The sequence below is a fragment of the Acanthochromis polyacanthus genome, chromosome 5 (genome assembly GCF_021347895.1).
Source record: "Acanthochromis polyacanthus isolate Apoly-LR-REF ecotype Palm Island chromosome 5, KAUST_Apoly_ChrSc, whole genome shotgun sequence".
Taxonomy (NCBI): Eukaryota; Metazoa; Chordata; class Actinopteri; family Pomacentridae; genus Acanthochromis; species Acanthochromis polyacanthus.
In genome coordinates, this window is record NC_067117.1 from 25,681,976 (window position 1) to 25,709,182 (window position 27,207).

Below are 27,207 nucleotides of genomic sequence, written 5' to 3' on the forward strand. Positions count from 1 at the left end.
AGATGGCCGTCTTCCCTGAGCCTGGTTCTGTTGGAAGTTTCTTTTCCTCCCTTACCCATTCCAGGCTTTTTTTTTCGCGCCTTCCCACCATCGCTCATAGGGAATCCAAAGGTGAATTTGGACTGTTGGGTTTTCTGTTCTCTGTTTATAACTCGTAAGTTCTGTACCTTGTTATGTTGAGCGCTGTGAGATGACACAAGTTGTGAATTTGCGCTATTTAAATAAAATTGAAATTGAACTGAATTAATTCAATAATACCCCAGTCCACCAGTCAAGTTGCAGCTGACATCCTTTTCTCTGTCTGTTCCTGAGTTATGGCGTTGAGTAATGTGTTTTTGCAGAACACTATGATGTCACTGTGCAGTTAACCTCCGACCTTTTGAATATAAAATGCCATCATCTCATCATTTTATCCTATGAGTCATTTATGTGAAGTTTTGTCATAATTAATGTATCAGTTCTTGACCTGTGGCTATCTAATCAGCTCATCCAGGCAAAGATGTGTGCCAAATTTGAAGAAATTCCCTCAAGAATGGGACATACTGACATGTACAGACAGATGACCCAAAAACATGCTTAAGATTAATGTTGTATTTGGGTCCAATCACAGTATGAGCTGAATGCAGATTATATTAAGGCCTGTGGGATCAGATGTGATCCAGATCAGGGATCCTGGTATTAAATAAGAGATTAGATGTTGATACCAGATGCCTATCAGTCAGGAAGTCTCTTATTACAGAGGAAGTTAAATCTCTGGAGTAACTCTCTAATTTCATAGACAGTGTCTGTGTCTAGAAAGTGGATGAAAAGCTGGTTCTAGCTTTTCACATTAAAAAAAGTATTTATTTGCTTTCTCTTTCAAAGTTATGACTGGTACTCATGGTCATGTCCGTCCATTATAGGGCTGCAACTAACAATTATTTTCACTATTGATAGAGCAACCTGTCACTTATTTTCTCAATTCATCCCTTAGTTGTTTGGTCGATAAAATGAAAATTAAACAAAAATGGGGTTCCAATCAAAGATCACATCTTCAAATGTCTCATTTTATCCCCAACTCAAATGCAGGGTGACACAAAAAAAAAAAAAAAAAACGGGAACTTTTTAACAATCCAAAAAAACCAAGAGTGATGGAAGAAAAATATTTTATTCACAGTAACTGAAACCTTAAAACATGCCATTTAAGAAACAATGATGGAATTTTCATTTTTTGAAAATTACTATAGATGGCGTCCTCCAGTATGAATGCATTCTTGTAATCTACCTGGGGCTATCTCAAGAGTAAAGTGTACACGACTCGACCAAGAACTCTGGATGAGTTAAAACAGAGAATTCAGGATGAAATTCACAGTATCCCAGCTGAGATGTTGCAGCGGTCTATGAGGAATCTCAACAGCAGATTTCAAGAATACATTCGTACAGGAGGACGCCATCTACGGGAAGTAATTTAAAAAAAATGAAAATTCCATCATTGTTTCTTACATGGCATGTTTTAAGGTTTCAATTACTATGAATAAAATATTTTTCTTAGATCACTCTTGGTTTTATTGGAGTGTTAAAAAGTTACCGTTTTTTTTGTGTCACCCTGTATATTCACTTTACTATAACAGAGGAGTAAAGAAAGCAGAAAATATTACAAGCTACGACAAATTTAGATTTTTCCCCCCTCATATAAATTATTCAAATCAATGAACCAGTTGCCAATAATTGGCAATTAATTCAAAGTTAGCAGTGAATCTATTAATCAATTAATCCTGGCAGCTTTAGTTCATTAAGTCTCTGAAGAGTCTGAATTAGTTAGCTTAGCTTAGCGTAAAGACTGACAGCTGAAGGAAACAGCAAGCCAAGTTCACGCCAAAGCTCAAGAATGCATCTGCCGGCATCGTATTAATTCAGTACTTAACACTTTGTATTCACAAATGAAAATGTAAAAATGGACAATTTGTGCTGAAACTACGACTTCCTGGAAACTCCACTGACAACTAGCAACTTCACAGTGAAGAGACTCCATTTGTCTTGGCAAGAAAGCGAAGTGAATTTCTCCAAATGTCTAATAATCTGTTTCTGCCTCTCTTCTGATTCAGTTAATTGACTAGTTCTGTTACCTCATTAAGTCATAAAACATTACAGCCATTACCAAAACTGTGAAAAGGACATTTTTAATCAGTTTGAACGCCTCTGAGCACCTGCTGTGCAGAAAGAAACTGTGTGCTGTTTTCCTTTCGTTTGTCGTCATCGTCAAAAGAAATCAGATCTCCATACCTCAGCCATCACTTGTTCGCCATTCTTCAGCCAGCTATAAGAAGGTTTCGGCTTTCCGTTGGCCTTACACTCCCAGAAGAGGCTTTCCTCTATGGACAGAGCTGTGTCCGTTATTGTCTGGAGCCAGTGAGGTTTAGCTATGAATAAATGAAAGGATTAGCTATTCAAACATGTGCTTTAATTATGGTAGCACTGGATTAGTAAAGAGTGGCATCCTCAGAAGCAGCCTTGCATTAAAGTTGAAACTTGCATCAAAGTTTAAACTCAACAAGTGGATTATCAGCATAGTGAGACATACATGCTAATAAACAGATTTGAGTGGAATTCAGTGTTCATTTTCCAGCTTCTGTCAGTTTTTTCTGAGATTTCATGGCAGAATTAGGCCAAACATGTTGTAGACTCGCAGTTTCTCAGTCAAACAAATGGGATTCAAGTTGTTGGTCAGATGTATGTTTCCTATATAAGTGTGGATATCTGTTACATTCGTCCCTGCCTCTTCCTGCTTCCACTAGCATTCATTTAGAAACAGCTCTCTTACCATGGAATGAAATACGACCCCGTGCTGCGTTTTTGCCTCGCCGATTCTCCGCCATGCATTCGTACGTTCCCGCGTCTTCCTGCTGGAAATTAGGGATTTCAAGGACAGCGTTTGAATTCTTCGTTTTGACTTTGCTGGGGAAAGGGACGCCGCTGGTTCTCCTCCAGCTTATTTCTGGGACAGGGCTGCAAAAGAGGAACAAAGAGTTCCCAGGATTGCAACTGTCAGTCGCTGTGATCAAAGTGCGATTAAGCACAGACTGAAAGTTGTTGAAGCAAAAGCCTTGTGAATTATTGTTCCCTACAAATCAAGCTGTGATTGCTCAGATTTCAGATGCTCTTAAAAGAACTTTGATTCCTGCTCCTTTGTCTTCTCATGCTGGGGCCCCTGCTCTCCCATGGATTGATGAATCTGAGAATGAGTAATGTTACGGCTCGTGCATTCTTAAATCATCTTGAGTAGCACTAATTCATGCATGCATGAGTCTACAGCTTATGTCACACACACACACACACACACACACACACACACACACACACACACACACACACACACACACACACACACACACACACACACACACACACACACACACACACACACACACACAATGAGGCAGACTTACTTTCCCAGAGCGAAGCATTCTAGTTTCACTACTGATTCTTTCGCAGCTGGAACCGAATCAGGAAAATGAACTTCTATTTTGGGTTCATATTCGCCCATTACTCCTACAAAAGGGGAGACAATAGATGAGAAGCTTTTTACCTCAATGATTAACAGCAGACATTAAACCCATATTGGATCAGAGCGAGAGTGGTAATACAGTGGGAAAACCAACACAAAAGTCTTAATACATATAGAGCAAATGTGACCAGTGAAGGGCTTGTAAAGAGGAAAAGTAATCAGAGGCAGGTTATAAAAGATTCAGAGAACACATCAGGGAAAAGACCAGCTTGGTGGAGATTTATCACATTTGGCAATGTGACTTCATTTATGACTTTATTTATATTCACATCACTAGGACGGGTCAAAGACTTCTTTGCAGAGATACTAGCCTGCCCTTTACTATCAGCAATTACAACCCCACAGTGTGAATGCAAGAGCTAATTCAATGCATGCATTTAGATGAAAAGTCACAAAAGGCTGTGACAAGTGTGAACATCCTAGACACCGAGTAGACAACATGTAGGATATGGAATTTCTCTTAACACACAATCTGTATTGTCATCATCTTAATGCGTAGTCAGTAATAATATATGACACTCTGACAAGTTGTCATACAGCCTAGTGCCAACTCAGCAAAGCTTAGCGAAATAGCAGTCAAAACAATTGTGTTATTAATCTGACATAGGTACGGGCAATCCATTTATAAAAAGTGGTGGGTTTCTCATTTTCTAAGTCATCAAAGCAGGCAAAGTCTACAAAAGTTAATAAATCCTGAATGAACTTGGCTCCACAAGAGGAGATAAACACCAGCAAAGAGGGATTTTTCACAAGCTGATGAACCCAAAAGTTGCACTTACGAATGTGAAGCAGATCCTACACACTGGGCGAACAGTAAAACTCTTCTACTGTAACACACACGTCTGAGCAATAAACTGTTTTTATATCAAAACTGTAATTTAAAGCACCAATTTTTCAAATCGCCAACATTCTGTAGGACTTTAGAAGCTGTCCCAAGTGAAAAGCTAAGTCAGAAACAGTGGATTTTATTGGTCATATAAGGTTGATTGTTGCCTGTAAATTAGTCATTTGTGGCTAATTAATATTCATTCTTTGACTTGACTAAAAAAAACAAAGAAGGCATTCTCAGCTGCCATCTGGTGAACACATTAAAAACAGTGGAATCAGACATTACCGACAAACATCAGAGCACTTTAAATTGCTTACTCATATATGAATATGGTAGGGGACAGTAATGTTTCAAATATCTTGCTAAGAGTGGCCAATTTTTCAGTATAATTCTATTCAATTGTTGTCCATAGGCGACAAACACAGGAACGTACCTTATTTAATCACCAGAAAACTGACAAATGACAGTGAAATCTATGAAGGCTGACATAAATGACCTTGAGCAGTTGACACAAATGAAATTTACTCTATAAATTAAGGTGTTTACCATCACTTCTGAGGACCAGAGGTGTTGGAGAACTGAGGATCTTCTCCTTTGTGATGGTGTTGTTAACCACACAGGTGTAGTTGCCCACATCTGTGGGCTCCACTTTGGCAAAGTACAGACTCCCGGTCTCCTGAGAGATGAACCTACGACTGTCTTGTTGAACAAAGTACGGGTATTCATTGAAGATCCACGCAAATGTCAGCTCTGGAACAGAAAGGCAAACAGTTAAACTTGCAGTGGTCCAATGTCACACCACGGCCGATTCCACGCATATTAGATGCATTGGCCTGTACGGCTGGGACGCCCGAATCTAAAGGGCTCCGCTGTGGCCTTAAAATGTTAGCATATCACCTCATTTTCTTCTCCTTATCTCAGTTTCCTTGGGAGAAGATACCAAGACATGGCAAATGTAATAGTTATCAGTGCAGAATAAATGGGAGACCTAAGGAAAGGGAGCGAAGCAAAATGGATTACAGCGCGTCAGTGGCCCTCCCCTGACACATGGCCTCCATTCCCCGGGTCCCTGAGTGACTTGGGTCCTGGGTGGTGCAAACAGAGGGACTGAGGGATGGATGGATTGACATACGGAAACGGGAATATGCTGTCATGCCCCCTTCACAAGCTGCAGGTCTACCATAAGAAAGGAGCGACCTGCCATGATGAATTACTGTGTCATTTTCGAGAAGCGCTCACTGCACAGACTTCCAAGAGCGAGGAGATGCTCTGTGTAATCCACCACTTTGGAGGTGAGGGACTTGGAGTCAAAAGGTGAACGCAATGACTGTCAATCATATGCAACGTGACCCGAGGGAGCAAGACACACGGCATTGGATGAGATGGAGCGTCCGATCGGGGTGCAGCGATGCAGATACGGAGCTCCTTCTGATTAGACAAGCAGACGCCACATAGTTCAGTGTCAGCATAACCTCCATCTGAACTATGTGGCTGTAATGAGCAGTGATAGAAGTCTTCCAAGCAACTGTTATGACAAAATACAACTAAAGGCTTTTATGCAAGAGAGAGAAGTGCCAAAAAGCCCTTTGAGCAAACAAACGTCTAAGTTGGGGGTACAAAAGCAACACATAAACAATTGCTTGAGACAGTATTGCATTCAATTTTTCATATCTGGGTGGTGAGATAATGTGTGTGGCAGTGGATGAGAAAGCTTTTTCCAGAACTCAAAGCCAATCACGTGTAATAAAAAAACAAAAGGAGAGCCTCTTGCTGTAGGTGTCAGACAAAGTTCAGTGGAGTTCAAGGTTACGTGGCACATCAGTGCTTTCAAAAGTCAAGAGTAAAAATGAAAGAAGAGGGAGACAGCCAGGAAGAGAGCAACAGGGTGAGGAAGGAAGAAATGGACAGTAGGCTTGCCCCGCTTTACTTTCATTCACTTCTAAAAATGTGGGAAACGCTTACAGCAGCCAACCGCATATAAGCCTTTGTCAGAGAGGAAAGCTGTCAAACTGTATTTCACACAGAGTACTCTGACCCATTATCCCATAGACCAGCTGTACAATGCACTGCGCTACAAACTGTTCGCTTGTGAAGAAAATTGGTTGTTCCAATGTGCAAGCTATTGTATCAAGAGGGAGACAAGCTAGGCAGCAGCCATTGTGCATGTTCTCAGTTTTCTGCACACACTCAGGGTGGTGGAGCTGAGCAGCCTGCGTCTTTATCTCCTGTTTGTATCCTCTCATTTAGAGAATACAGTTTTAGCTTCTCACTTGAACAGTTAAAGTGTCTTTTTCTGAGTGTGTGCAGGTGCATAAATATAAAACTCCAGCCAACAGCTTTATGCTTTTTAGCATAAAGACTGGAAACAAAATCCACCTTTTTGCTCCTCTAAAACTCACTAATTAACATACTATAAACCATAGGAAAAAACACGAAGTGCAAAAGTGACAAGTTGGGGTTTTATGGGGTTCCAATTCGAGCACCTAATCCTCGTTAAAACCATAACATTTTCCAAAGAATAAGCAAATTCATATACTGTTTTAAATAGCAAGTTTTAGAGGATTTTTTTGGCAGATATTGCCACCTTTTGACAGCATCAAACTAGCAGCTTCCCTGTTTCCGGTCTTTGTGCGAAGCTAAACTAACCATCTGCTTACTGCAGCGTCATATTTTCAGACAAGAAGAAGACAGTGTATCCATCTTCTCATCTACCTCTCAAAGAAAGTGAGACTAATTTGAGAAACATGCTGTTTTCGTCAAAAAAACCCCCAAAAATGCCAGATTATGGAGAAACAAACAGCCAAGCGGGGATTGGTTGAGTAGTATTCTGTATACATAACATTAGGAGTTGATTATTAAGAGCATGTGTACACAGAAATGAGTGTAAAAAGAGATTAGGTTTTTCAGTAAGGCAGTAATCCTTTATCAAAGGTTGCAATGTGAAATGAGTGGAGGTAATTTCTGTGAGTCATGTTCAAATCTGAAACAACAGGCACAAAAGCCTGATACAGCGAACTTACCTCCGGAGTGTGGAGGTGGTCCGCAGAGCAGAACCACTCCTTGGCCCTCGCGGACGTTAACGGCGCTCCTCACTGTTTGAGTTTTGAAGTTTTCGAGATCTGATGAGTGAAATAAGATTGAAACAGAATTAGACTGCAGAATGGAGAGCCAGACAGTCAAGAAGTCTTTTTTTTTTTTACATAGTCGATATCCACAAGGGTTGCTTTGAAAAGAGATAGTTTTGAAAATAGGGGACATGAGTTCTCCCAAACTCCCCTCACTGATTCACTGAGGCATGTTTTTGATGTTACATTTTGAGCACTGGGACTTTAATAGGGCATCATCGATTGCCCTGGGACACCTCCTGACAGCCTCCGACAACTTTCAAAGGCATCTGGGGTGCTGATGAAATAGACGGACCTGACTTGGTGGCGTTTACCTCGCAATGCTACTCTTTAGCACAAGAAAGAGAATTACACTAGAATAGGATGAAATGAATGGGGACGGGTGGGGCGGGATGGAAATGTTGTCCATGCTCTGAACAAACACAGGCGAGCACACATGACAAATGACAGTTTGCAGAGCCAGCGGCCATAAGTAACATCATTATTAAATGTGGTGTAATCTTGCACTTAAAAGCATTAGCTTCCCCATCAATACTCTCAGCACAATCTATCCCCTGCAAATGAATGAGCAGTTGCTGGCAGACAAAACCTAAACCTGGGATGATAAACCACCCCTGGCTTCATGACTGATGGAGGGAAGCTGCTGCAGTCTGCTCTGTACTCTGTCTGCACCCTCTGGCTAACAGCCTAGAGTAAGCCTTCCAAACACAAACAAAAGAAAGTCAGTGTGACCGATAAGGGAAATTAGGAGAAGGAAGATTATGGAGAGAAGTGGGACAGAGTGTTGGTAAGATTAATGAGCAGCTCTCTGATGACCGCAGAGGAATCAAACAGAGCCAAGTCACGGCAGGACACTGAGGAGGCCACAGGAGGAGATGGCTGACTTGAAATACAGACAGAGGCAATGTCCTTCTTATCTCATCGGGCTGCTTTAGTAAATACAGAGTCCATCTCCCAACAACAGCCGTGCTGGAGCCGGATTCATATACCCAGCTGATTAAAAATGCCCTGCATAACAGCAGTGGATAATTATACCAGCAACGTATTTGGAAACACCAGGAGGTGAAACAGAGCTCCTAATAATTTTTTAGTGGATGGAAAAAAAAGATGACTCCTTCACCCAGATTGTGCAAAACGGCACAGAGAAGGCTAAAGTTGTAGCTGGGCTCGGCGCTGGAGGGGATACACTTCTCTCTTCTCTGGCCTCTGAGCAGAAGAATAATGGGCTTCACTGGACTGAACTGACCACACACTGTAGCTCTGAAAGCTAGAGGCCAAACTCACTGTAGCTGCAGTGATTTCTTTGTAAGCAGAATCAGCCTCAGCCATATAAGAATGGCCAGCCTAGCGACCAGCGACTCTCATAGCTCAAACATGATCAGTCTGGGCAATGGCGCCGCCGTAGAGACATTTCCTGTTATATATTGTGTCCAACAGAGTTCTCAGGCAAAGCTACTTTGCTCCACAGTACAGCTCTCTCAGTGTATGCGAGGGAAATTCAGGTTATTTGCAACTGAGGTTTTATTTTTAGCTCAATTTTGTCCATCATTTCAATTGGTTGTGGTGAAATTGTACTCAGTTGCATCATTTTGAGCATCTCTATCCACAGCAACATTGTTATAACAAAGTCTGATAAGACTAGATGTGTGGCAATCAGACTGGTTGTACAGGAAATTATTCAAATTAAAAGAACAGCTGTATTGCATTTAAATCTAAAAATGTGCTGTGAGTTTTATCTTTATCTTTTGCTGCAATTGACTGATTTGTTCAGTAATGAAGTGAAACTAAATGGTAATTCAAACAGTGCGATTCATTTATTTGATGTGCTTTTAAATGCATACAGCAAACCAGGTATTTCTGTTTGTGTTTAAGGCAGCGCTTCTACAAAAAGACAACGCATGCTACAGTTTTCCTGTGTCTAACTCGCACTTCAGAAAAAAAAAAGATGTTTTTTGTGAAGTTTCCCCTGTCTGATCATCTCAGTGGCCGTGTTTCTTGTCCCATCAAAGTCGGATTTGGTGATCTGAGATGTATAAATGCACAGTTTGCTAAATCATAGTTTTGTAATTAATCTTGAACATCATTTTCATCATTTATGCTGTAAAAACGAGGAACGTGCTTATAGTGCTTATAGTCTTCGCTGCTGGATTTTGAGAACTAAACAGAGCAGCAAAGAAGGCATGACATTTCTATCTTAGGGCAGTGGCCTCATTAAATGGGAAAACAGAGTATCAGCCTTGCTGATCTCTTAGACCTCCCTCACTGTGCATTAGGCAAGACAATAAATGTCAAGCAGCTCCGGTCTTCACCCAGTCCCCACAAGTGAGATTCATTACTGAGCTATAGGGATAATGGCAGTCCATCTCCTGAGAGGAAGTGAAAGGCTCTCTATCCTTGGGACATGATCAATAGTCAGCAGGCCTGATCAAGAGAGGAGAGGTGCCTCTACTGTGCTTGTCTGGAAGGTAGGACCCCACTCCACAGCATCACTTCCTAACTCGCCTTTTGTCTTTTAAGCAGCATGCTGCCAGAGCAGCAGACACACTGTCACTGTCTGATCCGCTCACAATCTGCTGCATACATTATACTTAAAGAAGTGGCTGGTGATTACAAAGATACAAACACTTCTTAAGCATTATTTGTGTTTGCCTGCTTTAATGTCTGGATCACTAGGGCGGGCATATCACTTGGCAAAATATGAGTCGGTTCAGACGGCGCATAGATGCTGTCAGAGTTGGAACCACTAATGAGAATCAATGGAGTTCAGAGGCAGTCAGAAGCTACCTCACCCACTGTGTTTGTTGCATCTGACATTTCATTCGATTACCATTTCCCCTCTTAAAAATCTATTCCCAGGCAATCTAAATGAGAAATCGCAATAGTAAATGAAAAAAAGAGGAAGACCAGAGCCACGAGCATATTACCCACATGTCAGGCTGACACGCAGCGAATACAAAGAGATACCGGAATGTCATAACTGTGTCAGAGCCGAGCCAGAAACGTGTTAGCAATTGTAGGATCACTTACATGCAAATTGGAGGCTGGCTCTGCGGCTGAGGATGGACCCCCACGTGTTGAAAGCCGTGCACTGGTACGCCCCAGTGTCTTGGTCCTTGTCCAGGTTGCTAATGATCAGGCTGCCCCCAGACATGTGACGCCGGTAGTCATTCCCCAGATCAATGAGTGTTCCATTTAGTGACCATCTGGAAAAACGCAAACACAATCAGTAGCTGAGCCCCCTGGAGATGAACACTTGCAGTGTTTATCACAGAGATCGATTTGATCGGTCCCCCCACATCATGCTGAGAGGATAAAAGGTGAGTAATAGGAGTACAGCTTCATATTAATAACACAAAAATGCGAACAGAGAATATCTCCTGTCACTGTAGACAGCACTGGATCCCAGTTTACATCAGCTTGACTTTGTTTAAGCATTTTGTTTTGCTGTTAATTTAGGCAAAATTCCAAAACGGAGCTCTGCTGAGTATTGATTTTCTCCTGCTTGTGTGGTGAAGTGGATTTTATTTCATCTCAGTTTTAATTACCTCCACTAAGGAGGTTTAGTCCAGTTTGTGAGTCTGCTAGCAGGAAAACAGATTCATTGATGTTTGGTGGAAATGTTAACTGGATATCTGAAAAACAGATTTCTATGAAACTTTGTGGAAATTGAGGCCATGGGTCAAGGAACAACTGTGACTGAAAATGCATACATTTATGTTTTACAGCATAGTAAGATGGAGCTTTATACATTTTCCATTATGGATTCTGTTGGTCTTTCTTTTATGGTGCCACTTTCATCCAGACTGAAATATCTCAACAACTATGATGAGATTCTGTACAGACAATCATTGTGAACAGACAGTGAATCCAACTGGCTTTGCTGACTCTAGCAAGTCGGCAAAGCCTTAACTACTATCAGTTGGATTGCCATTAAAGTTTGTACACATATACACCATCTTGAAAACATAAGTATGACCATCCCCCAGCTTTTACAAAATTTTTCTTTGTCCGTCGTATTTTTTCCATGAAACACTTGAAAAACTATCAAGATTCCATTTAACATCATCTGTATTGTCTGTTTAGCACGGATTAGCTTATGTTTGAGTTCATGCCAGACGAATAAACCAGCAGGTCAATATATTAATGTCTATTAGTTCCTTGATTTTAAATGACCTAATAAGTAATAACAGTACCTCCATTAAACAGTTTGGAAAGTGAAATATAGAGACGTTCATGTCAGTACTTGGAAAAAAATATCCAGATCCTTTACACAACACCAAAACAACAATGTAAAAATACTCTATGACAGGTCAAAATCATGCATGAAAAATCCAACTGAAGCAAAAGTTCATAACTATTAGCAGCAAAATGTAGTTAACATACTAAAACGAAAGGAATGGTTTGGTCTCTCTGACTGATATATTATTATACATGACATCATTAGATTATTAATAGTTAAGGATTAGTGTGTCAGCAGCATTTTAATGTAGCTGCTGCAGGTTGACAAAACAAAGCTTCTAGACTTTTGGTTTAATCTTTGATTTTTGGGTTAATTGATAATTTGATCAATAACAAAAGCACTATTAATTAGAGCTGCGAGGAACTCATTAGTCTGACTCACCAAATGTAAATTATGGGTTTAAGTTTGTCATTGGATGCACATTTCCTTCAGCTTTCTACTTCCATTTCATAGCATTTATATGCATGTTACGATTTTCAAAATCCCCTTCACTGTGGGAAAGAAAACAACAACCCTCTGGCTAACAACATATCACATTTCAAATTTCGCCAAAGGTTTAAAAGTGCAGCAAGGCAGCCCTGCTAGTTTTTTTTTTTTGGTTTTGGTATTGCTGTTTGGTGAATTATCCATTTTATTGACAATATTCACCTCCCCCCACAGAAATGTTCCACCAAACCAATTCCCCTGCCACTGAACACTGTTTGTATCTCCTGTTCTTAGGTCTGCCTAAGAAAACTCTGAAGAAACACAAACCCGGCAGAGCTTTGTTCCTTTCTACAGCAGAATGATAATGAGGCAGAGTCAGACCATTCTACACAGTGCTGTATCAGCAAAAGACAATGGCCTGCCTGAGCAAGACTAACAACTCGTAGACATCTGAAATATGACTCTGAATACATACTGTTTTTTGCCAGATGTCAGAAGATAAAAAGCTTGGAAACTACTGGTTTGATCTTTAAACAACATGTTGTATTTTGAAAGCTTGTTCTATTATCCACAGTGTTAAACCTTTGTCTTAAAAACAACTACACCTGTCAGATTATTGCAGTCGAATGGAAGTATAAAGAGGCATAAAGTGGAAATACTCCGATAAATGCACGTAGCTCCTTTCCATCGCAAGCTTATGTAAAATCAACATTGCTGATATAATGATGTTCAGATTTTTTCAGCATTCAAATATCAATATCAGTATCGGCCTCAAAAATCCGCTATAGTGAACACACCACCATCAATAAACATGCTAACATGCTGTTTCTAAGCACAGTCTCATAGAGCACCCAGCAGTCATGTTCCTCTTTGTTCATCAATCACTGCACATGCTTGATGAATGAATGAACTGTATCTGTACTGTATGCTGCATAATCCTGAATGAACATTAAAATGCCTAAAGATTTTGTTATTAAAATTACAAATCTGCAGGACCGTGCAGCCTCGCAGATTTATGTGCTCTTCCAGCGCTTTCTAATTAGTTTTCTGTTTGTGCTCTTTGTGTTTCTGACTTACTGCTTTCTGACACCTTCGCGTTGCATCGTATTAGGACCATTTCCTTCAAAGAAAGGTCGTGAGATACTCTGTCATGGAAGCTGAATTCAGGAGGTGACAGCTATTAATCACTGCTACCATCAGAGACAATAACACCGAATAATGTTGACGCTGAGCAGTAAAAACACTTTATCTGTAAATTCACCGAAACCTACAGTGTGTCAGTCTGACAGTGACATATATGAAGGAGATACAAACTCCTATACTGCATCTACAGGAGCGGGGAGGCAAACAGGACTTTATCTCAGAGCGTTAACACAAATGAATGATTACGTTGTCGTACGGAATGTGAGAAATAAAGCATTATTGGAATGCCGTGTGTAAGTCTGCCGAGACGACAAGACTGTGAAATGACAATTCCAGTGATAAGAAGAAAAAAATCAATATTTTTTTTACCTCCCAGGCAAACTAACAGGCAGTTAGAATGATGCTTCATGCAGTCTTAAAGCCAGTCATGGCTCTCCCCCGTTTCCTGCCTGACAGACTACAAAAGACGAAGCTGTCTTTCATCTTGTAGCCTGCATTATTCATCTAACAGTCTGTGCCAGTCACTTAATCTGACTGATTTTGTCACTGTTCCAACAGAATTACTTTTAAACGCCCCGCACTTGTCATGAAAAAGCGCAGGTTTCTAAGGATATATGTGAAAACACAAACATTAAACATGTAACAGTAATTTGTAGTATTAGGCTTTATCGATTACGCCTCTTTACTTCTACTTGTGCATTTTCCGCTACGCTTTTCTGCCTCTGTTTGCGCCAAAGGGAGGATTATTGTATGTGCAAGGAGGGCGGAGGTTAAATGGAGAAGGATAGGAAGCTAGTTAGACTTCCAGCCACCCAGCACGACTGAACTTAATGGGAGAGGAAGGTGGGCAGCCTGGACAGATCACACACCTCTAGAGTCGACAGCTGGCCGGGCGTGATGGTCGCTCTGTTCCGCACCACAATCGGTAAGCAACTCACCCGCTACTGCTGCAGAAACACCTGAGAAATGTGTTCTGATATTAGCAGACGCGAGGGATGTGTCATCACAGAGCTCCTGTTTGCCTTTCTGTGATTTAAAGATAAGGGAAGATCAACAAGAGCAAATGGGTTGCTGTCTTTTTGTCACAGGAGGTAGCGTACACAGATCCATCCTTCACATTACCGCCGCGTATTTAAAGGATCATTTTGTCCGGTTTTTTTTTGTTTAGAAAGGCGGCTATGGAACTCGTTAAAGTTACTGGCCAGCTGTGAACAAAACAATAAGCCTGCATTTGCACCTTCTCATCTGGTGGCAGTGAGAGGCAAAGGAAGAAAATGTGAACCTACACGCTCATAAAACATGTGAAGGAACATCAGAAAAACACACAGCGCCCTAACAAAGGCAGCGAGGCTGTAATTGCGGCATACAAAAAGGAGAAGAGAGGTGGAATGCAACCTTGACTTGATGAGTGCTCTTTCACAGTTGTTCAGAATGCTGTTTGAGTTTTGTACATATGTTCAAATTAGCTGCTATTTTTCCGACATCCATTCCATCATAATCAATTCATCAGTTCTTTTGCTATTGGAACAGTGCAGAACACCATGTTGCACGTTGGATGGCAGAATTACAACAGAATTTCTGAGAGCAGTCACATCACGCCATCCAAATAAATTTTAAGTTTTTCAATCACGTCATTCATGGTTAATAAAGAATTCACTAATTCTTTATAGATCAGTTATAAACCATTATTATTTAGTTTTAAAAAGATGAGGAAAATCTATGCATGAAAGTAAATGATAGGATTATTATGTTACAGCAGCAATAGAAAAGAATATAATTATAATTGTTAGCAGGGCATTGATAGAAGATTATACCCCATTAAATAAGCACTTAAGAACCTAGATTGCTAGTGTCTAACTTGGCAAGTCATCTTGAACAATAAACATTAGCAATTCATTAACCTTCCTGTCGTCCTGCGGGTCAAATTGACCCGTTTTAAAGTTTTAAAAATGTGGAAAAAAAAAAATCACAATGAAAGCTTCCACATTTTCAAAAAATTTTTTCAGGAAATTTGAAAACATTTTTGGGTGGAAAAAAACAAATAAACAAAATGTTTAAGAACATTAAAAAAAAATCAACCAAAAATCCAGTGAATTTTGCTGTCAAATTTGGGCATTTTTTATTTAAAAAAATAAAACTTTTGAGGGAAACCTTTCAGGAATTTTCTTCCTGAAGATTTTGCAAATTTTTTATTAATTTGGGGAGATTTGTTCTGAATTTTTGGAATTTTTCCAGACAAGGCAACGACATTTTTTGGTCAGGACAACACGAGGGTTCATTAATAGTAAAACACATGACTTACCATTATTAGGTCATTAATGAAAGGGAACATAACAGAGAGGAGCTTTAAATGTTACTAAATCTTTAATTTGTTACTTTATAGTAATCTGTAAATCTAAATATTAATAAGTCATTTAAAAAAAGGCTAATAAGCCATTGAATCTGCAGTTATAAATGCTAATTTTGGCATTTCTCACATTAAGCTACATCTGTAGGTGTAAATATTTCTAAATTATTCTAAATGATTTTAAAAGAGTGTGATGTCACGCTGAAGGATGACTTTCAACAATCTGGCAACCCAATGCTGCGTTGTTTGATGGCTTACAAATGACATACAGAGCGCTAATAATACTTATTATTTTAATTATTTTTACTCTCACTAAAAATGCTGTTAATTGCAATGAAAAAACTGTTTAGTACTTCATTCAGTCATGGTACCTAAATTCCACTTCAGACACCTACAATACCAGAACTAGTGAAAGTATCCAGAAGAAAATGTGAATGATTTCACACGCAGAACTCCTTCCTTCTTCAACCAGTGAAATACTTTTGAGCAACCTCCAAGTCTACATATGGTATTCCTGTCTCATAGCTCAGTGGTTTCATGTCTGAGGGTCAATAAAAGGTCAACAAGCTTCTTACACACCATAAACTCTTAGTGACACTTCATTAAGCTTAAGATTAAGTGAGTTCAGATGATGGACAGTGCAGGGGATTCTTTGGTTTTTCTTTATGTCTTGAAAATATCTGAAATATCAGGTGCTTAAACTTCTTCATGCCTATAAGAAATCCTTCTTTTGTTCAGCTGCTGACAACTCACAATCATTCTAAAGCCGTAGCTTGTGACAAGGACACGCTGCATTCACTGAAGTGCGGGACTCACTTGGAGAAAGAAAATTCAATTAAAGCATGTAAAATAATAATCAATAACCCATTTCCTGTGGTATGTAGTCAGCAAATGTGCAGAAAGCAATGAAGGCAATGTTTCTACTGATTTAAAAGCACTGGTTCTATCATTCTATCTATTAAAATTCCTTCTACCGCATCGCTAAAACAGAAAGGTGAGACATTGGTTTTAGCGCAGTCCACGTCGAAACACATTGAATTTAACACCACATCAGGCTGAGAGGACCTCGCAGTAAGTCGGACAGCGTCCAGGAGAACAGTCCTATTTGCTGCGGTGTGCTGCAGGCGCAGGCTGATCTGAGCATGCTCCAAATGAACTCCTCATGACCTTGAGGTTCGCATCAATTTTGCATGAGGTCTCCTCATCAAATAGACCGGGGGATTGTACTGCAGCACCGGCTCACCTGGCTTTTCTTGAGGCCAGACACCCGCAGAGACAGCGGTGACCACACAGACCACACGCTGTTCGCACACTCTCACTAGCTTAAGAGCTGAAAATGGAAACTCTACTGCTGACCGGGCTACTCGCTACACGCTAGGTTTTCTCAGGTTATTGCTGCTGCTTTTAGGTAAATAGAAGTTCATTCGGTTTCAACCTGGAAAAAATACGATAAATATTACAAAAATAACACCCTGTATCGGTGCTTTTGCATGTGTAGATGCGTGTGCTAGCTTATAAAATCCTATGGAATTAGTGAAATATTAACAAACACACAGCACATACACACCCCACAGACATTTCTCAGAGGACTTAATGCAATTTACAATTACAATTTATGGCCTAGCAATGATGCTTTAACTCATAAATCCATATTCGTCAAGCACAGACAGACTAGATTTGCTCATATATCTACAGTACTTCCTCAGATTTACAGCATACATTTAAGACCATAGCGCTCCATTCTTCCATTTTATCTTGTTGGTTTTGAAATGATCTCACAAGCCCAAGGGTCATAGAAATTCCTCACCTTATAAAAGGGACAGATAAACCCCCAAAAGATAAAAAATCGATGCCATCTGAAACTGTTTCAAGATTTAATGCTGTTATCTGGTCTCATGCCGCGATTGAATTCATGACAGAAAAAAAAAGACGATCGTCTAATCACACTCTCCCAGTTCTATTTATGTCCCTGATACCATGTCCCAACCCGTAAACAAAGGCAGAGTCATACATCTGTCTGAAGTCACATTACATGATAGGAGACAGCAGCCAGAGCACTTTTTTTTTATTCCCCCTTTCCAATCACTGCTGTGCCCTTGATCCTGTGTTACAGCAGATTCATAGTAAACACAGTGACAGGTGTATTCATAAAGCACAGCACTGAGCCCTGGAGTGTGCTCTGGTGCTACACTGGTCTATTTGTCAACCGAAGAACTGTCAGGGTTCCCGTTCGTATATATTCGCCGTGTCGCTGAGTGGGCGAGGTGAAGGTGGAGCGAAGTGAAAACAAAATCAGGACGGAATGAAAACCAGCTAGCAACTGAAACTCACAAGGAAGATGAGCCTAAACCCAAATGACAACCTGGCGTTCTCATTTTATCACACAAGCTTCATATCTCTAATTAATTAGTTTTTCATAGATTCTGGTTAAAGCAAATGGGTTATTTCTGGTGGATTTCTAAGTGAAATATTACAATTTTAAGCTCAAATTTGGTTTATTTTCCTGACGCAAAGACTCACTGTAGATGACGAGTTCGAGGACCATCAGAGAAGTGACAATTTGGTGATTTTTTTCTGTTTTTTGCTCTTATGAATGGCGTCATCCTGCCAGTCCCTTTATAAATAACACATTTGAAACCTGGTGGTCAGTTTTGGGGTTCAGAAGATCAAATTTCAGAGAACAAAGACTCTCCTCCAGGGATAGCAAAGTCAAGATGAGATGAAACCAGCTACAAATTGAAACTTGCAAGGAATGAGCATAAACCCAAATGAAAACCTGGCATTCTCATTTCATCACGCATGCTGCATATCTCTAATGTAATATTTGCTTCATATCTCTACTGCAAGATTTCAATCAACAGCCGAAGAGCTCTGAATTTTTGGTTTTTCACAGATTCTGGCTAAAGCATTTTTTGTGTTGGATTTTTAACTAAAAAGGCAGGATTTTAAGCTCAAATTTCATTTATTTTCCTAATGTAATGACATGAGGAGTTCAAGCAGATAATCTAGGGATTTTTCTCATATTTTACAGTTTCCAGCTCTGACAAATAGTGTCACTCCTTTATAGATAATGTATTTTAAACTTGACTGCGATTTTTAGGATTCAGAGGCTCAAATATCAGAAAACAAAAACTCTCTTCCAGGGAAAACCAAATCTAGATGGTATAAAACCAGGTAGAAACTAAGACTAACAAGGAATATATGCATACATCCAAATGACAGCCTGGCATTCTAATTTTGTCATAACTGCTGCATATCTGTATTGTACTATTTCTGCGAACTGAAACTGTAATATTCTCTTCATATCTCGACTGTTATACTTCAATCAACAAGAGAAGATTTGGCTTTTTTCAGATTCTGGTTAACGATTTCTTTTTGGTGGATTTTTAAGTGAAACATCACCATTTTAAGCTCAAATTTGGTTTATTTTCCTGATAAAATGACTTCCTGTAGATGAAGACATCAAGGACCATCAGAAAGCAGAAAATGTGGTGATTTTATTTCTGTTTTTTTGTTCTGACAAATGGCAGCACTCTGCTAATCCCTTTATAGATAACGTGCTCAGAATCTGGTAGAGAGTTTTGGAGTTTAGAGGGTCAAACTTCGGAAAACAAAAACTCTCCTCCAGGGGAAACAAAATCTAGACTCACAAGGAATATAAGCATGAACCTAAATGACAACCTGGCCTTCTCCTTTAATCACACATGCTGCATATTACCGCTGAAATATTTGCTTCACATCTCTACTGTAACATTTTTATCAACTAGACAGAATTTACATTTTTGTCAAACAGCCTGTTAAAAGATAAACCCATCACCAATTTATAATTCAGTATATTTTTGGGATGTTTTTACTTGTCGGGCCTTCTTCACTTAGTGGTTTCCTGCTTTTTCCAAAATGCCAGCCCGCATTCTGTTCTGCTCTGTTGGTTTTGATTCTGCGATGAGCTATTTCCACAAGTGACTTCTGAGCATTCATACAAACAGATGACTGTAAAGTCTCTAAAGCACTTTCTGTGACTGACACTTTGACAGAGACAGTCACTGCTAATGATTTACCCCCCGCTACAATGATAAGGTAGGTAATACTCAGTATGTTCTTCTTAGTGTCAATCACTTCCATGTGTCTATGCGAAGCCTGATCTAGCAGCTCCATTGTTATCCAACAACTATTAAAAATGCATCAGTGAGACACACTGATGCACCGGGTGACACGTTCCTTTATTAACATGAACATGGACACTGCTGTTTACTTTAAACTGATCGTGCTCCAAACCATCCTGCTGCCATAAATGCCGAATCTGCATTCGTGTGCAACTGAACAAAGTCCCCAACAAATGCCGTTTTCCTTTTGAGCATCAAGCTGTTTCAAGAAATTACTGGGCCTTCTGTTTAAAAATAATGAAAGTGTAAAATTGAGAACCATTTTTAAACATTTACACCCTCAGCAGGAAGCACGGGGCCTGGGCTGAGAGATGCAAAAGAAAGTGAAATCATATAGCATTCAGAGATGGATGAAAGCTTTGGTTTTGGTCTTTTCACGGATTGGTCTGTCTTGCAGACAGCAAGAAAAATATAGCATCATCCATTGAGGTCTTTTTTCTATTTGCAATCATATACTCTACCGGTCAAAAGTGTTATAACACTCCAGTTTTTCCATTTTTTTTGTTGGAAATTATGCACGTTAATGTCTCATTGTACTTTGAAATGAAAGCACAGAACAAATGAACAAATGATGTTAAAAAATATTTTGAAATAAAAATGTATTCTAAACTTTTGACTCAACAAATAGCCACCTTTGGCAGATACAACCGCTCAACAGACTTGTGGTGTTCTTTCCACAATGGAAATCAAATATTCTTCAGAAAGTTCTTCCCAACTCTGTTGCAGAATTTCCCATAAATGTGTGGCTCTTGTAGGTTGCTTTGCTTTTACTCTTCTGTCCAGTTCATCCCAAACCAGCTCCATGGGGTTTAAGTCTGGAGACTGTGCTGGCCACTTCATGTTTTCAAGCTTACCATCGTGTTCTTTTTTCCTAAGGCAGTTCTGGCTGGCTGTTGGGGTCATTATCTTGCTGTAGGATGAACCCCTGACCAACTTGGAACATACCAGAAGGTACTGCATGGCACTGTAAAGTGCTGTGGTAGTCGTTTTAGTTCAGGGTACCTCTCACTCTGTACAAGTCACCGACCCCGGATCCAACAAAACAGCCCCAGACCATCACGCATCCTCATCCATGTTTGACAGCTGATGTCACACATTGAAGAACCATTCTTTCAGCGACCTACTCGACAGCGTACAAAAATCCTGTGTGATTAACCAAAGTTTTCAAAGATTTTTTACATTCTGGCTCGCTGACACCTTGACTTTCTCCTTCTCTGTAGGAAAAGACTTAGAAGTGTTGTGATGGTCTGTCTCTCTTCTACTCTGAATTGCCTTTTCCTCACCATTTTACACTACTTTCTGCAGAATAGTACTGTTTCTGCAGAATAATACTGTTCAAATAATGCTCTGGAAGGTATGGCGCCACTGTGTGCTCCATCACTACCTTTATGCAGACAGAGGGGTCTTGTAAGTAATCAAGAAAAGTTGTGACACCTGTAGGATTTGGTAGCACCAGCTTTTAAGGCTTAATCAATCTCCAATGCTGCAGAACAGCTTTAAGTTGTTAACCCATTTCTTGTTCCCCGAAAAAGGCCTTTTTGTATAACTCTGAAATGGACATTACTTTTCAATTTTAGGTAACCTTACCCTTTTTTAACCTCTGGCAGTTCACCACTTACCTTTGTACAATTTCAAGCTATTCATTGGACTTGAACTACTTGAGTTTCAATGAAAAACTGGAAAAGTTGTGCCGGTCTGAAACTTAAAACCATATGGTAAGCTATACATGCAGGTATAATCAAACACTATACACACTAAAGAATAAAATCATTGACATTTTTCCCTTTCCTTCAGACTTTTCTGGTTTGTCTTCTGCCTCTGAAATATCTGACTCAAGCTTCAGCTGCAGTGCCTTAATTATAATCTTAGATCAGGTTTCTTGCAAGATATGTGAGATGCCAAATCTGCTTTTTGTTTTGAACATTTTGACTTTTTTAAAAAAAACTCAAGTCTTGAGAAAAGTTGTGTATCGCCAGGTTATGCATTCTCTCTGTTTGTTTTCTCTTTTTGTTTCTTATCAGTTGATTGAAGCTGTCTTAAGAAGCAAGCCTGGGGATGAAGAGGTACTACAGGAGCAGGAGTAACAAGTAACAGAAAACCTGACAGACGCCACAAGAAGACAAATGGGTAACATAGTCAATAATCATGAGTGCGTGCGTTTGGTGTCCTTAATATTTGTGTCACATGATTGTATGGAAATTGCATAAATTTGGATTACTAAATTAGCATCTCTTCACAGGCACCTCTTTACCAAAGCAATTTGAGAGGAGTATGCTCTTGGGATAGTGATGCTGCTTCCTTCCCTCATGGATCTATACGCCACGAAAGGCTATGTAATAGTCATTAGTGTTTTGCTTAACGTTTTCTCTGCGCAGAATTCAAATGCCCATATTATGCACATAAATCTGTGCGCATAATATGGGGATTTGAATTCGCTAAGATTTCTTATGAGCTTACAATGTCAGTACGTTTATTATCATTTTTGTTTTATTTCAGGAACACTTTCAGCACAGACATTTCCAAACGAAAATTTGTCACGGATCAGATGAGAGATTGTACATCATACCTTCACTCACAATATTAACATTTTTGGTAAAAGGGCTGAAAAAATGTCTCTTTTTAAAAAAAAATGTCGTTAATGATATTCATTCTAATTAATTTGAACACCTTTAAGTGTAGATAACCTGACACTTTAGCAAGAAAAGCTAACACTAACCAGGATGTTAAAAAGAACAATAGTTTAAAAAAAAAAAGTAGTATCTCATCAGTGTTACTTGTCTAATCCATGAGCGTTAATTTAACTCTGTTTAGAGAGTTAAAGTAGGGACTCTGACACCGTGTTAAATGTTTAATAATTTCAGAACTGTTATTTTAACTTTAGACAGTGTGGGACTACATAAATCAATTCAACGCTGGACTTTTTGTTCCGTAAATTTCTCTACATATGTATGAATAAAGATAGTCTGTTTATGCATAGCAATCTGCATTACTGGATTACTTAAATATGTCTACATGGGCTGGGCAGGAATAGTCCCAGTTTATGAAATAAAAACCTCCCGTACCTGTGATTATAACATTTTGTCCTATGCTAGACTTCTGTTACATTGTGTATATTTGGGCCCCTTTCCACCGGAATCAGAGAAAACCTTTACAAAGTAAAATAGATCCTGGTAATACTTGATCATTTCATGAGTGCTATATGTGAAATGTGACCATGTGATACATGTGAAAGCTAAAACAATCAATTCTATGTGACATACTCGAAGCTATGAGCCCATTTGCATTTCCCTGACAAGGGTTAACTTCATCTCCTCTGACAAATTCAATATTGTGTGGCCCAATTTTCTGTATGATATTAAATGGATGAATTTTTCTTAATAGCCGGAGTAACTGAGGAAATTAAGTGCGTAGCTCTGAATGTAATACCCTCTCACTTGGCATATCTAATTATACAAATACTGTTCATTTGCAGGGTGTAGGCCAGAATAGTTTGCAGACTGTGGTGAAAGTCACAGCATGGCCACTTCCTAAAGGCATTTCTTTCAGCCTGCTCAGGACATTTTGAGGTTCTAATTCCAGTGTTAGTGAAATAAATTGCAAAGAATTTATGCTTTCTATTTTATCACCGGGACAAAAAAAAAATCCTCTCCTTGCCAGAAGGGAAACAAGTCAAGGGCAATCAGTGTCAGAAAAACTGATGCAACCCAAATAAAGCTCAGAAAAATGACTCCTTCCTCAAAGTAAAAACAAAAAGGCAAAAAGCTAGTGTGTTGAAAAGGCATCATCAAAAATGTCAGCCCACATTGGTGAGTTTGCTTACTCAAACATAAATTCCTCTTTTTAAGCCTAGTTTTACTTTTTTTTTTTTTAAATCCATAATTAGGAGCCACTGACCTAAATGAATATTGCCAAAGAGATATGTGCATTGTTTTTGTTCTACAAACAGAAGCCAATGAAATAGAGGAAAGTTAGGTACCACCGAAAATGAGAAGCCACACAAGGCTAACCAGAAAATCATCGCAAAGTTAAACCAAAGATGCACATGAAATCAGAGCAATAGAGAGGGCAATAACAATGACTTTTATCAACAGAACTCCGAAGATGTGGGTGGTCTACTTTTTTTAAATATTAAGGCTGTATGAAAACACCCACGTACTACTCTGCATCGCATTATTATTTCTTTTAAAAATGAAAATCACAGAACGTAAATCTGCATTGTTTTGTTTTGTCCTTTTTTTTGTATCGTTCTGTTTGATCAGGTAGGGTAAGAACTCCACAACAACTTAAAAGCCACATGTTCGTGTGCAAATGCTACCGAGTGAGGCGGATGCGATTAAACGCCAACCAATTTATGCATCCAGAAGACACCTTAGCATTAGCATTCATTTGGAGTAGTGTTCCTGCACCCTGGCTAATTTAAATCTAACTTTAACCTTTGTTTTGATCTCCATCTACTCATGACAAATGCATCTGGCACATTAGCAGCTAAATGCTCCAGGGTGTTCATTAGCTGGTCGCTAACATGCCCTGTCTGCGTTTGGTGTTGGGCATGTAGTATAAAGCTAATTTACGAGATTTATTTATTTGTTTTTTGAAATGAAGAAAGCTGCCATCTGCCGCTTGACAGCAGATGAAGGCGGCGAAGTTGCGGAACGTAAAACCAAAACAATGAGCTGAAAGACAACAATGCGCTCTGTGAAGCTAAAGGGAATTGCAGATCTCTTTGCTACAGGTGGGGACTTCCATATCAGACTTCGTCATTTGATCCACTGTTCATATCATATATCGATTAGAGCAGCTTTAATCTGTAGATACACCGATGCTGATAATCGGTGCATATCTGCTCTTGTAACAGCTATTACATCAGAAAAAGCAGCAGATCATCCTAACAACAGCACCACTTCCCTCCACTGCATTAACGCCAGACACAGCCTGAAAGAGAAAACCTCTTGAACAACACAAGCGGACGTCAGAGGGCTTTAAGTTGCGAGAGAAATCATGCAAGTGATGGTTTCTTTTCCCGACATAGCTCAGGTTGCACAACAGGTATAATGATCCCTCCCCCCTCACCCCGCTGCTGTGCCTGAGCCGTGTTTTCAGTGCAGACACATTATAGGAAATGTAAGCATTTAACGGAATGTCACTCACAAGGTTATTGCGTCTCCCCTCTGCTTGCTGTGCATCTACATGGTGCTGACCAAGCTCCGAAACACAATCTACCGCAAAAAACACCGCCAGCTGCCATTTTCAGCCAGGCTCCCTGCACCACTCGGGAATAGCCAGAGAGATATCAAAGGATCTGTGGTGCAAATGAGTCGCTGGGATCTCCTTTTCTCCCTTAATGATTTTTTTAAGCCGCACACCATATTATGAATTCAGCTCGTACAGTGGCTTAAATCTTATCATTATGAAAGTTAACCCCAGTCATATCTTAGGTGTTGGCATATTCATCAACAGCAGCGGCGGCGGCGGCGGCACCCCGACGCTAACTCCACATCATGGCTCAGGCTGAAAATAGATAAGCTTTATTCAATTAGAAATGGATGCTCAATTAAGCTGCTGCTCTTTGAAGCCTGCCTTTTTGTCGGACAGCGCATAATCTCTCTGGAGCATTCATGTCCAGAAAACGCTGTTCTTTAGCAAATCAATAGCAATCAACGTTATCGGTGCCCTCTTTGATTCCTGTGGAAGCAGCAATGAAGACTCACAAGCAATTAGGCAGCATTAGGTTTTCGCCATGTGATGCGGATGTGGGGCAGGTAGGCATCGCAGGCCGGTGCTTGTGGGGGAATATTACTTTGATGTGGTAATTTACCTGTACTGCGGAGGAGGGCTCCCCTCTGCCTCGCACGTGATGGTAGCCTGGTGGTCTGGGGAGTTGATTGGTAAAATGAGGTCACTTGGCTCCGTCCTCCATCTTGGCCCTTGAAATATGACATCCTCTGTACAGGCTGGAGAAAGGGGGAAAAGTCTATAGTCATACAAGCGAGAAAATTTGTCTCTTTGACCTTAAAGAGAAAATATTGGAAGAATACAGCAAAAGCACAAACCCTGTAAGGACAAACAGTTAATCTTGCAGAAATACAGGAACTGTGTGACACCCAGTGTGTATTAGTTTTTCCGATATACTATATACACAGTATATTGTCTCCTATTCTCTGAATTCTGCATTAGGACAGTCTTTATGATGTGTTGTTTGCATTATTTGCTTATCTTGCTGTGAGGAAAGCAAATCCCACTTACCCTTGTTAGGAATTAATGGCTAATGCTGACATTTTGGTATGTGTTTCTCTCTATAGTACGGCATTTTTCCGATGAACCTGACACTTGGAATGCAGAAGAAAAACACTGACCACGGCACTTATGTGTATTTACTCTAATTTTGCATACTGGGCTGTACTTTGACACGTTATCATCATAATAAATCATCACATTGTTGCTAGTGTGTCCAAAAAAGAAATGATTAATCTCCCTCTTTCAAGGCTTCCCAGTAAAAATGCAAGTAAATAAAAAATACTGCAAAACGTGTCACAAAAAAGCTTTGAGTCCTGTGTAAATATTTAGCTGGCTAAGGTGTTTGAGAGTTTTTAATGGAGCTGGCTGAGTGATGCAACTAAACCGAGGTGTTCGGTGTTAATTGCTTGCCAGGAGCAGAACAGTAACATAATGATAGATAACAACGGTTGAGGAGTTAAGTTGAGCGCCTAAGTCAACAATGGTTGGCCACTAATGTAAAATGCCTCTTTTCACATATTTCCTCATTAATGGGTGATGCTTTGCAAGTGACCGGGCTGATACATGAAAGCAGCATGATCTATTTTCAGAATATCTATGTCATGCTACACAAGCAGCAGTTAATTGAGGCCATAAGGATGCAGTCATGTGCCAGCAGCCTAAAAGGAAAGGATGTGGAACACAATCTGGTACTAAATGAAAGCAGAGTCAACAGACGGCCAGAGTAGGTCTAATTAATATCCTACTGCTAACAGATTGCAGCATGTGGCTAGCACTTCTACATGTGGTTTTAACCTGCGATAATATGTCAAGGAGTCATGGCAGGTTGGAAGATGAGACAGGACGATGAATCATAGGTAGTCTTGGTGGTTATTTAGCAAATGGACAAATCAGAATTAAATCAATCTAGGTATCAACCTATATGGGTTTTCCATTGCCGATATCGAATATTGATGGTCAATAAAGGCTGATGACCAATATTTGGAACTGATATATATTAGATGTAATGTTTTAACTGTATGTGATTGCAGGGAACCTGTCATTCATTAATAAGGGTGACTATAGCTGAATATGTAAAATAGAAATAGTAGCAATTAAACTAGAACGTTCTCCCCTGTTTACGTGGAATTCACTGAGATTGATCAGACTGTCTTAT

At 39.8% G+C, this 27,207-nt stretch overlaps 1 protein-coding gene across 1 annotated transcript in view; it reads right to left on the reverse strand.

The window, feature by feature from the left end:
* The window catches only part of cntn3b (contactin 3b), a 60,088-nt gene that overhangs the window by 23,363 nt on the left and 9,518 nt on the right, over positions 1-27,207 (reverse strand). Inside the window, exons 3-9 of the mRNA XM_022222640.2 lie at positions 25,633-25,768; positions 10,526-10,701; positions 7,394-7,492; positions 4,920-5,123; positions 3,426-3,528; positions 2,801-2,985; positions 2,263-2,399 (exon numbers count right to left, since the gene is read on the reverse strand). Coding sequence (XP_022078332.1) covers positions 2,263-2,399; positions 2,801-2,985; positions 3,426-3,528; positions 4,920-5,123; positions 7,394-7,492; positions 10,526-10,701; positions 25,633-25,768 — 1,040 coding nt within the window. The remainder of the gene's footprint in view (positions 1-2,262; positions 2,400-2,800; positions 2,986-3,425; positions 3,529-4,919; positions 5,124-7,393; positions 7,493-10,525; positions 10,702-25,632; positions 25,769-27,207) is intronic.